Consider the following 14,076-nt stretch of genomic DNA (forward strand, 5'->3'; position numbering starts at 1 on the left):
GTTTTTCGCTGACAATTTGTTTGCCTAGATGAAAAAAAAAGCAGCCCTAATTGAATAACTCCCTATGTGACAAACACGGTGAGCAGAGGTCCATCAGCCTGGCGGCTCCTTACAGAAAATACACTCAGAATATGATGCACTCTTTTTAGAACTGCTACAGTTTAACAAACTCAGTGTAAATATGGATAAACTACCAGTCCTTTGTAATAGTTTTAAAATGATGTATTCTTCGTATTAGATGTTTGCTGCAAGCCGAAGACCTGGCAATTTATTTTTGGAACACAACATTCTTTATGTACTGTATAACAGGTATTCCTGAGCAGTTTATCAGTATATCTGAACACAACTAGTAATGGAACGGAGAATGAGGCCCTAAAACCAGTTACCCAGATTTCGCTAATAGCGGACACTAACACTAGACTGATGGAATCCAATTTAGAACATGTCCATCTACAAAAATCTTGATGTTTATAGGTGAAATCACTGGTTAACATTCTTCTGTCTGTCAATAAAAGTCTGCAGCTGAGTGTTCACATTATGAAAGTGACTCTCTGCTTTTAGAACGCTTTCTGCTTGTACCAGACGTGCGGGTAGACTGGAGACCCCATACTGTAAAAAAATAAAATAAAAAAAAATGTAATGAAATGACAATAAGCTCTCCAGTAATAACTAACATTTTCTTTTTTCCTTTCATTCATGTAGGGCCTGGGTTACTGGATAAAGCAACAGACAAATCATACAAGTTCTAATATGTAATAAGTGAAAATAATGGGTTATATGTAAGCACATATGATCTATGAGGGTGCCAAATGGAAACAAAATAACCAAATCCTGTAAGAGAAAAATCTCCAAGTGATGCCTCAGCCTGACATTTATTGCTGTAGCACACTGCATTCACCACGCGGAAAACCCCCCCCCAGGAATCTATGCGATCTTCACTAGAGCCTGAACTTCTTGCAGAGATCAACCAACCAGGAACGGTACTATTTTTAGGTCCATCATCCATGTGAAAATATGTCACTGTGTATAAAGGATTGTATTTACTATAGATCACAATCTGGCTATGCTGAGGTTCCTGGCACATGACTACAATAAAACGGACCATCATAATCGTGTATTGTGTAAAGCATGGGTCTTCATCCTGTGGCCCTCCAGCTGCTGTGAAACTACACATCCCAGCATGCCCTGCCACAGTTTTGCTATTAAGGTATGCTAAAACTGAGGCAGGGCATGCTGGGATGTGTAGTTCCACAGCAGCTGGAGGGTCGCAGGTTGAAGACCCATGGTGTAAAGGATAACAGCTTTATATTTTTATTATCGCAACTTTTTTGGGTAAGTAAGCTATAAATGACTTTCAATTATTCATAGCCACAAATTTAAGTATGTAAAAATTAGAGATGAGCGGGTTCGGTTCTCCGATATCCGAACCCCCCCGAACTTCACGGTTCAGAGGCAGCCTCGGATCTTCCAGCCTTGCTCGGTTAACCCGAACGCCATCATCCCGCTGTCGGATTCTCGCAAGATTCGTATTCTATATAAAGAGCCGCGCGTCGCCGCCATTTTCACTCGTGCATTGGAGATTGAACGGAGAGGACGTGGCTACGTTCTCTCTCTGAAAAGCTCCATATCTGTTCTCAGTGTGCTGAAAATATCTGTGCTCAGTGTGCAGTATATATAGTATTACAGTGCAGCATTTTGGTGACCAACAGTATATAGTTGTACAGTACAGTAGGCCATTGCTGTATCTTGCAGATCTGTGTCACTGCAAGTATCCATTCCATACCTGTGCTGCATTTTTGTGAGCAGTATATATAGTAGTACAGTGAAGCATTTTGGTGACCAACAGTATATAGTTGTACAGTACAGTATGCCATTGCTATTGATATAATAATATTACTGGCATATAATTCCACACAAAAAATGGAGAACAAAAATGTGGAGGGTGAAAAAGGGAAAGATCAAGATCCACTTCCACCTAGTGCTGAAGCTGCTGCCACTAGTCATGGCAGAGACGATTCAATGCCATCAACGTTGTCTTCCAAGACCGATGCCCAATGTCATAGTAGAGAGCATGTAAAATCCAAAAAACTAAAGTTCAATAAAATGACCCAAAAATCTAAATTAAAAGCGTCTGAGGAGAAGAGTAAACTTGCCAATATGCCATTTACGACACGGAGTGGCAAGGAACGGCTGAGGCCCTGGCCTATGTTCATGGCTAGTGGTTCAGCTTCACATGAGGATGGAAGCACTCATTTAGAACTCGCTAGAAAACTGAAGAGTTAAGATGGCAAAAGCACAGCAAAGAACTGTGCGTTCTTCTAAATCACAAATCCCCAAGGAGAGTCCAATTGTGTCGGTTGCGATGCCTGACCTTCCCAACACTGGACAGGAAGAGGTGGCGCCTTCTACCATTTGCACGCCCCCTGGAAGTGCTGGAAGGAGCACCCACAGTCCAGTTCCTGATAGTCAAATTGAAGATGTCACTGTTGGAAGTACACCAGGATGAGGATATGGGTGTTGCTGGCGCTGAGGAGGAAATTGACAAGGAGGATTCTGATGGTGAGGTGGTTTAAGTCAGGCACCCGGGGAGACACCTGTTGTCCGTGGGATGAATATGGCCATTGACATGCCTGGTCAAATTACAAAAAAAAAATCACCTCTTCGGTGTGGAATTATTTTAACAGAAATGCGGACAACAGGTGTCAAGCCGTGTGTTGCCTTTGTCAAGCTGTAATAAGTAGGGGTAAGGACGTTAACCACCTAGGAATATCCTCCCTTATACGTCACCTGGAGCGCATTCATCAGAAGTCATTGACAAGTTCAAAAACTTTGGGTGACAGCGGAAGCAGTCTACTGACAACTAAATCCCTTCCTCTTGTACACAAGCTCCTGCAAACCACACCACCAACTCCCTCAGTGTCAATTTCCTCCTTATACAGGGACACCAATAGTCCTGCAGGCCATGTCACTGGCAAGTCTGGATCCTTGAGTGTAACGTCTACTGCTGCTGGCGCTGCTGCTGTGAGTCGATCATCATCCCAGAGGGGAAGTCGGAAGACCACTTGTACTACGTCCAGTAAGCAATTGACTATCCAACAGTCCTTTGCGAGGAAGATGAAATATCACAGCAGTCATCCTGTTGCAAAGCGGATAACTCAGACCTTGACAACTGTGTTGGTGTTAGACGTGCGTCCGGTATCCGGCGTTAGTTCACAGGGACTTAGAGTATTTCTTGAGGTAGTGTGTCCCCGGTACCAAATACCATCTAGGTTCCACTTCTCTAGGCAGGCGATAGCGAGATTTTACCAATTAATATCAGTGATTTATAATTAATTACAGTGATCTTGCCAAATGATTCCAGTGATTTTGTCATTTTCTTCCAGTGATTTGGACCAATAAAACCATTGATTAGAACGAATAATTCCTGTGATATTGAGGTGTTTGTGTCGCTTAGCTTAGCCATCCAGCGACCACAGTGCACCTCTTTTTCGCTTTTCTTTGCATCATGTGCTGTTTGGGGCCAATTTTTTTAAGTGCCATCCTGTCTGACACTGCAGTGCCACTCCTAGATGGGCCAGGTGTTTGTGCCGCCCACTTGGGTCGCTTAGCTTAGTCATCCAACGACCTCGGTGCAAATTTTAGGACTAAAAATAATATTGTGAGGTGTTCAGAATAGACTGGAAAGGAGTGGAAATTATGGTTATTGAGGTTAATAATACTATAGGATCAAAATTACCCCCAAATTCTATTATTTAAGCTGTTTTTGAAAAAAAAAACAAAAAAAAAAACACCCGAATCCGACAAAAAATTTTCAGGGAGGTTTTGCCAAAACGCGTCCGAATCCAAAACACGGCCGCGGAACCGAATCCAAAACCCGAAAAATTTCTGGTGCACATCTCTAAAATATACCATTACTACCTCATTCACAAGGAATTAGAAAAGGTTCATATGAAGAAAGAGACAAAGGGGCTAAAAATCAACCGTATGCCTGTTATGGGACGCCGAGAGGTCAGCAGACACTATTTTAAAACAAGAATTATTTGGTACTTAATTAGCAGTTAAATTGCTTTCTCTGCCTTAATCTGGGGATACTTCGTAACCATGGGGTTAGTAAGGGATAAAGGTGTTAACACTGAAGTATCAAACTTTTTAGCTGTATACAATCTCCGACCCCGACCGACCCCCTCCCCCCGACTGCCAATCTCTCCTCAGTTTGAACTTAAAGTGGCTCAAGGATAGAGTGAAGAAAAACTATTAGCATCTTTCTCATATAAACAACCAATATGTGAGGGATAGAAGTCTCCCAAAGATCAAGTCAGAGAAATATTTAGCTGGAAAGTAGAGAAAATCTTGTTTTCTCTTTCCTTCATCTGGGGGACACTACTTAACTACGGGGGATGTACAAAAGCTGCCCCTAGGCACTAGACGCAAAGTTGTGAAAACTGTCAAATTTGGTAAATGTATGACAATGGAGCTGCACTACATAACTACTCAGTTGATGCCTCATTCCACGCTGCCCATGAAGTACCTCCTCAGCGAGTGGAATGAACTGAAATCTTAGCTGGAACAGGCCTATCAGCCCCAATATATATGCCTGCTTAATTGTGACTGTAATCCATCTAGCTATCACCTAGTTAGATATAGGCCAACCTCTTTTCTTAAAATCATACATAATGTATAAACTGTTTTCCTAATGCTTGCAGTCCTGTATAAGTAAATTCTCAAAACTCTAACCACGTGCACCAATGCCAGATTTCTTTGCTAATTGCAGTGTTTGCTTTAGAAAAGGAGGGAATAATAGGATTTTAATTACCTACCAGTAAATCTTTTTCTCGTAGTCCATAGAGGATACTGGGGTCCACATTAGTACCATGGGGTATAGACGGGTCCACTAGGAGCCATGGGCACTTTAAGAAATTAATAGTGTGGGCTGGCTCCTCCCTCTATGCCTCTCCTACCAGAGTCAGTCTAGAAACTGTGCCCAAGGAGACGGACATACTTCGAGAGAAGGATTTAACTGAACAGTGGTGAGATTCGAACCAGCACACACCAACAAGAGGAAAGCCATGCTAACCAAACTTGAACAGGAACAGCAGCAGCTGAACCAAAAATACTTAACCAAGACACAGTGCAGAAAAACAAAGCACCGGGCGGGCGCCCAGTATCCTCTACGGACTACGAGAAAAGGATTTACCGGTAGGTAATTAAAATCCTATTTTCTCTTACGTCCTAGAGGATACTGGGGTCCACATTAGTACCATGGGGATGTACCAAAGCTCCCAAACCGGATGGGAGTGTGCTGAGGTTCCTGCAGAACTGATTGGCCGCTGAGGACCTTCAGTTTGGTCAAAGTATTGAACTTGTAGAACTTAGCAAACGTGTTCGAACCTGACCAAGTAGCTGCTCGGCAGAGCTGTAAGGCCGAGACACTCCAGGCAGCCGCCCAGGAAGAGCCCACCGACCTAGTAGAGTGGGCCTGTACAGATTTCGGAACCGGCAAACCTGCCGTAGAATAGGCTTGCTGGATAGTAAGCCTGATCCAAAGAGCAATAGACTGCTTCGAAGCAGGGCACCCAACTTTATTGGGATCATAGAGAACAAACAGCTTCACATAGATTTTCAAAGCCCTCAAAACGTCTAAGGACTTTAAAGAAGGAGAGGTGTCGATAACCACCGGAACCACAATAGGTTGGTTGATATGAAACGCAGACACCACCTTTGGGAGAAACTGCTGACGCGTTCTGAGTTCAGCACGATCCTCATGAAAAAACAAGTAGGGGCTCTAGTGAGACAATGCCCCCAGTTCCGAAACCCGTCTGGCCGAAGCCAGAGCCAAGAGTGTAACGGTCTTCCACGTAAGAAATTTTACGTCCACGTCCTGTAAGGGCTCCAACCAATCCGACTGGAGGAACTGCAGCACCACGTTGAGATCCCAAGGTGCCATAGGAGGCACAAAGGGTGGTTGGATGTGCAGAACACCATTCCAAAAAGTCTGAACCTCTGGAAGAGACGCTAATTGTTTCTGGAAGAAAATGGACAAGGAGAAAAATGGACTTTTAAGGAGCCCAAACGTAGGCCCCCATCCACTCCTGCCTGCAGAAAAAGGAGAAACCGTCCCAGTTTAAATTCCACCGCAGGAATTTTCCGGTTCTCACACCAAGAGACGTATTTCTTCCAAATACGGTGGTAATGTTTAGATGTTACCCCCTTCCTGGCTTGGATCAAGGTTGGAATAACCTTGTTTGGAATCCCTTTCCGGGCTAGAATTTGATGCTCAACCTCCATGCCGTCAAACGTAGCCGCAGTAAGTCTTGATAGACGAACGGCCCCTGTTGTAGAAGATCCTCTCGAAGAGAAAGAGGCCACGGGTCTTCCAGGAGCAACTCCAGGAGAGCCGCGTACCAGACCCTTCTCGGCCAGTCCGGAGCAATGAGAATTGCTTGAACCTTTTTTCTTTTTATTCTCTTGAGAATTCTTGGAATCAATGGAAGTGGAGGAAACACATACACCATCTGGTAGACCCATGGTGTCACCAGAGAGTCAACCGCCACTGCTTGTGGGTCTCTCGACCTGGAACAATACTGCTTTAGCTTTCTTGTTGAGACGAGAAGCAATCATGTCGATTTGTGGAAATCCCCACCGACGTGTCAAGGACTCGAACACCTGCGGGTGAAGGCCTCACTCTCCTGGATGGAGGTCGTGTCTGCTGAGGAAGTCTGCTTCCCAGTTGTCTACTCCCGGAATGAAGATCACCGACAACGCCACAGCGTGTCTTTTTGCCCAGAGAAGGATAATTTTTACCTCGGACATTACTGCTCTGCTCTTTGTTCCGCCCTGTCGGTTTATGTACGTCACCACCATCACATTGTCCGACTGGACCTGAATGGCTTGATCTTGAAGATGAGATGCCTGTAGAAGGGCGTTGTATATGGCCCCGAGTTCCAGAATGTTGATTGTAAGAATGGTTTCCTGACTTGACCATTGTCCTTGGAACTGTTCCCCTTGGGAGATTGCTCCCTAAACCCTGAGGCTATCGTCTGTGGTTAGCAGAATACAGTTTTGAAACCCGAACATTCAGCTCTCGGTCAGGTGAGAAGTCTGAAGCCACCACAGAAGAGAAATTCTGACTTTTGGCGACAGACGTATCCTCTGGTGCATGTGAAGATGCGATTCGGACCACTTGTCCAGCAGATCCAGCTTCTTCCTTGAAACCTTCCGTACTGCAGTGCCCCGTAAATGGCTACTAACCTTTCCCAGGAGATGAATGCATAGGTGCACTGATATCCGGGTCGGTTTTATAACGTACCGAACCATCCACTGGATCACCAATGCCTTTTCCATTGGAAGAAATACCCACTGTGCCTCCGTATCCAGTATCATTCCCAGGAACGGAAGCCTCAGTGTTGGTTCCTTGTCAGATTTTGGCAGGTTCAGAATCCACCCGTGATCCTGGAGTAATCTCGTTGAGAGGGCAATGTTGGGTAACAACTGCTCCCTGGATGGTGCTTTGATCAGGTGGTCGTCCAGGTACGGTATTATGTTTTATGTTCATTCCTTGCTTGCGGAGGAGAAACATCATCTTTGCCATTACCTTGGTAAACACCCTCGGTGGCGTGGAGAGGACAAATGGCAGGGCCTGGAACTGGTAGTGACAGTCCTGTAATGCAAACCTGAGATAAGCCTGATGAGGCGGCCAAATCGGAACAAGAAGGTACGCATTCTTGATGTCCAGAGACACCAGGAATTCCCCTTCCTCCAGACCTGAGATCACCGCTCTCAGAGACTCCACCTTGAATTTGAACAACCGCAAGTACAGGTTCAGTGACTTGTGGTTTAAAATGGGCCTTAGCAAACCATCCGGTTTCAGTACTACAAACAGGTTGGAATAACCACCCTTGTTTTGTAGGTGTAGTGGAACTTAAACAATGACCTGAGTCTGTACCAGTTTTTGAATTGCTGCCTGCAAAGTCAAACCTGACTCTGGAGAAGCTGGTAAGCCGGATATGAAGAATCTGGGAGGTGGGAGTTCCTGAAACTCCAGGCTGTATTCCTGTGCGATAAGATCTTTGACCCAGGGATCTTGGCATGATGTTGCCCATATGTGACTGAAAAAACGTAACCAGGCTCCCACCTGCCTGTCTTCCAGGCAGTGTGGTCCACCGTCATGCTGAAGGCTTTGAGGAAGCAGATCCGGAGGTCTAGTCCTGGGAACCTGCAGCTGTGGGTTTTCTGGGTTTACTTTTACTGCCTCTAAAGGCTGTAGCAGAACTTTTGGATTTGCCTTTAAATTTTGCTGTCCGAAAGGACTGCAGAGTTGGAGCAGAGTAGGTTTTCCTAGCTGGGGTTGCTGCGGAAGGAAGGTATGTAGACTGACCCGCCGTAGCTTTTGATATCCACGTATCCAGTTCATCCCCAAAAAGAGCCTCACTCGTGAATGGTAGGCTTTCCACACCTTTCCTGGAATTCGCATCCGCAGCCCACTGGCGTAGCTACAAAGCTCTGCGAGCTGACACTGCCATGGCAGTGGTGCGTGCATTAAGCAAACCAATTTCCTTTATGGCCTCCACCATAAAGTTACCAGAATCTTGAATATGCTGTAGGAGAAAAATAATGTCCCCCCCGGGTAAGGAATCTAAGCCATCAATTAGGTTACCTGACCACTCAGCAATTTCCCTAGTGATCCATGCACAAGCAATAGTGGGTCTCTGGGCCTCCCCAGCCGCAATGTATAAAGATTTGAGTGTGGTCTCAATCTTGCGGTCAGCTGCGTCCTTTAAGGACGCTGCCCCCGGAACAGGTAAGACTATCTTACGCGACAACCTAGACACCGATGCATCCACAAACCGGTGGGTTCTCCCATTTTTACCTATCTTCCAGCGGAAACGGAAAGGAAGAAATTAACCCCTTAGGGATTTGATTTTTTGTCAGGGTTTACCCAAGTCCCTTCAAACAGGGCATTCAATTCTTTTGATGCAGGAAAAGTAGCAGAGGATTTATTTTTTGTATTAAAATAAGATTCCTCTTCCACCTCCTCAGCCTTGTCAGGAATGTGCAGGACATTTCTGATGGCCTCTATGAGGCCCTGCGTTCCCTGTGAGGGGGCAGAATCCTCCCACTCGCATCCACCTCACCCTCCCCCGGATTGGATGTATCTGGATCAGTATCATCCTGCATGATCTGGGCCAGAGTACTTGTACAATCTGCAGAGGGAAAATGGCGCTGGTGAGCTGCTGGTTCCGCTCAGTGAGAAGCCCCGCCCCCTTATTGACACGCGACTTCCCGCACTTTATTGAAACTGACCTGAGGTAATTTTTGTGAATAACAGCGGGTTAAAACCCCTGTTATGTCTGTAGTCAGTGGTGGCTCAGCGCACCCCTCAGCAGCGGGACACCTATATGAAAATGTCATTCTGAGCCCCCGGAGCGCAGCCTGTACTCAGAGCTGTGCTCCTACCCTTGTGCCGCCATTCCCGCCGGTGAACTGCTAATCGGGACGCCGGCGCTGTACTCACCACTCTTCAGTTTTCTGGCTGTTAGAGGTTGGCGGCGTGCTGCGGGAGGGTACGCTGCGCCGTGCCTCGCGAATGGCTCCCTCAGGAGCTCAGTGTCCTGTCAGCAGAGAAACGGGACCATTAACTCTGAGGAAGTTGGGCCGTTCTCCCCCCTAAGTCCCACGAAGCAGTCAGGCTGTTGCCAAACAGCCCTGACTGAAAATAACAAATAGAAAAATAAAATGTAGAAAAAACTCTTCAGGAGCTCACCAAAGCGTGACCAGCTCCTCTGGGCACATTTTCTAAAACTGAGTTTGGTAGGAGGGGCATAGAGGGAGGAGCCAGCCCACACTACTAATTTCTTAAAGTGCCCATGGTTCCAAGTGGACCAGTCTATACCCCATGGTACTAATGTCGACCCAGTATCCTCTAGGACGCAAGAGAAAACTACTTCCTGATTTAAATGGGAAACCTTCACTATTTTAGGTTTTAAAGAAGGACATGTACGAAACACTGCCCTATCCTCATGGATGCCTAAAAATGGAGATTCTCAAGATAAAGCTCCCAATTCTGACACCCTTCTAGGCGAAGAGGAAAACCAACTCTTAGCTTCAGCACAATGAAGGAAAACCTTGTTTCCTTTCAGGACCATAGTCCCTGAAAATGGTGGTTCCCCTTGACCGCTCCCCATTCATGAAGACTGGCATCCGTAGTAATCACTATCCAATCCAGGGAAATGAAGCTCCGGCCTTTGTTTTCCATACGAGTCCACCACCTAGGAGACTGTCTTGAACTGTTTTAATAGCTGACGGTTAGATCCTGACTAACTCTTTAGAATTTTTCATTGGAACATTATGGAATGGAATCTCGCATACTTGATAGTTTTTAATGAAAATACCATTTTCCCTAATCGTTTATGCAACACAGAACTAAGGGACTTCAAAGTCCTAACATCCTTATAATTCTGAGTCTTCTCCTGTGTGCCAATGGCTTCCCACATTAGCAGTCGGTGTCGCCATTTTGAAAAAGTCATCTGACCGCATCTCCACCAATATAATTACTCCTTGCGCTAAGCTGACCCTGGCAACCAATGGGAATATAGGAGACCCTATTTAAATGTGAACTGCCACTCGCCAGTGCAACGTCGCTTCTACAGACATCAATTTGGCTCGGTGGGACTTTACTAATTTCTTTCAGAGCTCTTATTGGTGCTTCCAACCAACTAATGGTTCCCCTTTATCAGTTCCAGCTGAGTCACTGCCGCATTACCGGTTCCAGACCAGATTCTGTTGCATTACCAGACCCATCCTGGTCTCCATAATACGCATTACCGGTTACAGACCAGATATGTTGCTGTGACCTGGATAAATTTATATAGTGTGTTAGTATTAGGGATGTTAGGGACCCATCTAATGAAGTTCACCTGGACGTGGCGGATGGACCCTCAATTTGGCCACATTTGTGCTAACAACTTCACTTATACTCCATGTTAATTGTAAGAGTTTATCAAAATGATTCTATCAGTATTCTTAGTGCTTAGAGTGTGCAGATGCATTTTTCTTTTTTCCGTGTGATGCTAGAAGCCTCAGCATGGTAGCTGCCTCTATTAGAAAGTACTCTAAGGTAAGACCTAGATACATTTATATAATGTGTTAGTATTAGGGGTGTGAGAGACCTATCTGCAGAAGTTCACCTGGACGTGGTGGATGGGCCTACATTTTTGGCCAAATTTGTGGTAAGAACTTCACTTAGGACATCATTCAATGAGGATTGCAATTGCAAAGCTGCTCGCAGCAGCTTTGCAAATGCAATCCTTAGCCATGCAAATGCATAGCACCTCCTTCCTGCATTTGCGAACTGTACACTGTGATCCCATCGAAGTTCTGCATGACTATCAGTCGCAATGTTCATCTGCGACAGCAGGCTCATCAGCTCCTGATGATGCTGGTAGACGCTTAACCAGCGAAACGCGTTGAGTCAGGTACACCTTTCTATCCTGGATTCATTACCACTCATTTTTACCTTCCGAACTTCCACACCTTGGCACTAATTGGAGGTTTGCTCCAGCAGTTGACCAGCAGCACAGCAGTCTATCCGGCATTCCTTCCAGCCACGCATGGAACATTCCTAAGCTGAGACATCTACAAGGGATCTCTGCATACCATCATCCGGTTAACATTACTGCAATTCAGTGACTATCGTGAATCGGAAAAATGTCCTAGCCAAGCTATTGGATTGCCAACATTAATTATTATGAGTGGACAGTGGCAGTGTGGGGGCATATCTGGCACTGGGGGCATATATATATGCCTGCTTAATTGTGACTGTAATCCATCTAGCTATCACCTAGTTAGATATAGGCCAACCTCTTTTCTTAAAATCATACATAATGTATAAACTGTTTTCCTAATGCTTGCAGTCCTGTATAAGTAAATTCTCAAAACTCTAACCACATGCACCAATGCCAGATTTCTTTGCTAATTGCAGTGTTTGCTTTAGAAAAGGAGGGAATAATAGGATTTTAATTACCTACCAGTAAATCCTTTTCTCGTAGTCCATAGAGGATACTGGGGTCCACATTAGTACCATGGGGTATAGACGGGTCCACTAGGAGCCATGGGCACTTTAAGAAATTAATAGTGTGGGCTGGCTCCTCCCTCTATGCCTCTCCTACCAGAGTCAGTCTAGAAACTGTGCCCAAGGAGACGGACATACTTCGAGAGAAGGATTTAACTGAACAGTGGTGAGATTCGAACCAGCACACACCAACAAGAGGAAAGCCATGCTAACCAAACTTGAACAGGAACAGCAGCAGCTGAACCAAAAATACTTAACCAAGACACAGTGCAGAAAAACAAAGCACCGGGCGGGCGCCCAGTATCCTCTACGGACTACGAGAAAAGGATTTACCGGTAGGTAATTAAAATCCTATTTTCTCTTACGTCCTAGAGGATACTGGGGTCCACATTAGTACCATGGGGATGTACCAAAGCTCCCAAACCGGATGGGAGAGTGCTGAGGTTCCTGCAGAACTGATTGGCCGCTGAGGACCTTCAGTTTGGTCAAAGTATTGAACTTGTAGAACTTAGCAAACGTGTTCGAACCTGACCAAGTAGCTGCTCGGCAGAGCTGTAAGGCCGAGACACTCCAGGCAGCCGCCCAGGAAGAGCCCACCGACCTAGTAGAGTGGGCCTGTACAGATTTCGGAACCGGCAAACCTGCCGTAGAATAGGCTTGCTGGATAGTAAGCCTGATCCAACGAGCAATAGACTGCTTCGAAGCAGGGCACCCAACTTTATTGGGATCATAGAGAACAAACAGCTTCACATAGATTTTCAAAGCCCTCAAAACGTCTAAGGACTTTAAAGAAGGAGAGGTGTCGATAACCACCGAAACCACAATAGGTTGGTTGATATGAAACGCAGACACCACCTTTGGGAGAAACTGCTGACGCGTTCTGAGTTCAGCACGATCCTCATGAAAAAACAAGTAGGGGCTCTAGTGAGACAATGCCCCCAGTTCCGACACCCGTCTGGCCGAAGCCAGAGCCAAGAGTGTAACGGTCTTCCACGTAAGAAATTTTACGTCCACGTCCTGTAAGGGCTCCAACCAATCCGACTGGAGGAACTGCAGCACCACGTTGAGATCCCAAGGTGCCATAGGCGGCACAAAGGGTGGTTGGATGTGCAGAACACCATTCCAAAAAGTCTGAACCTCTGGAAGAGACGCTAATTGTTTCTGGAAGAAAATGGACAAGGAGAAAAATGGACTTTTAAGGAGCCCAAACGTAGGCCCCCATCCACTCCTGCCTGCAGAAAAAGGAGAAACCGTCCCAGTTTAAATTCCACCGCAGGAATTTTCCGGTTCTCACACCAAGAGACGTATTTCTTCCAAATACGGTGGTAATGTTTAGATGTTACCCCCTTCCTGGCTTGGATCAAGGTTGGAATAACCTTGTTTGGAATCCCTTTCCGGGCTAGAATTTGATGCTCAACCTCCATGCCGTCAAACGTAGCCGCAGTAAGTCTTGATAGACGAACGGCCCCTGTTGTAGAAGATCCTCTCTAAGAGAAAGAGGCCACGGGTCTTCCAGGAGCAACTCCAGGAGAGCCGCGTACCAGACCCTTCTCGGCCAGTCCGGAGCAATGAGAATTGCTTGAACCTTTTTTCTTTTTATTCTCTTGAGAATTCTTGGAATCAATGGAAGTGGAGAAAACACATACACCATCTGGTAGACCCATGGTGTCACCAGAGAGTCAACCGCCACTGCTTGTGGGTCTCTCGACCTGGAACAATACTGCTTTAGCTTTCTTGTTGAGACGAGAAGCCATCATGTCGATTTGTGGAAATCCCCACCGACGTGTCAAGGACTCGAACACCTGCGGGTGAAGGCCTCACTCTCCTGGATGGAGGTCGTGTCTGCTGAGGAAGTCTGCTTCCCAGTTGTCTACTCCCGGAATGAAGATCACCGACAACGCCACAGCGTGTCTTTTTGCCCAGAGAAGGATAATTTTTACCTCGGACATTACTGCTCTGCTCTTTGTTCCGCCCTGTCGGTTTATGTACGTCACCACCATCACATTGTC

At 45.9% G+C, this 14,076-nt stretch overlaps 1 protein-coding gene across 3 annotated transcripts in view; it reads right to left on the reverse strand.

The window, feature by feature from the left end:
- Nucleotides 1-234: 234 nt before the first annotated feature.
- CENPU (centromere protein U) overlaps nt 235-14,076 on the reverse strand; it is a 213,461-nt gene continuing 199,619 nt past the window's right edge. For all 3 annotated transcript variants that reach the window (XM_063920726.1, XM_063920727.1, XM_063920728.1), the window contains one exon: nt 235-609. In XM_063920726.1, coding sequence (XP_063776796.1) covers nt 481-609 — 129 coding nt within the window. In that variant the 3' untranslated portion in view covers nt 235-480. The remainder of the gene's footprint in view (nt 610-14,076) is intronic.

The sequence above is a fragment of the Pseudophryne corroboree genome, chromosome 1 (assembly GCF_028390025.1).
Source record: "Pseudophryne corroboree isolate aPseCor3 chromosome 1, aPseCor3.hap2, whole genome shotgun sequence".
Taxonomy (NCBI): Eukaryota; Metazoa; Chordata; class Amphibia; order Anura; family Myobatrachidae; genus Pseudophryne; species Pseudophryne corroboree.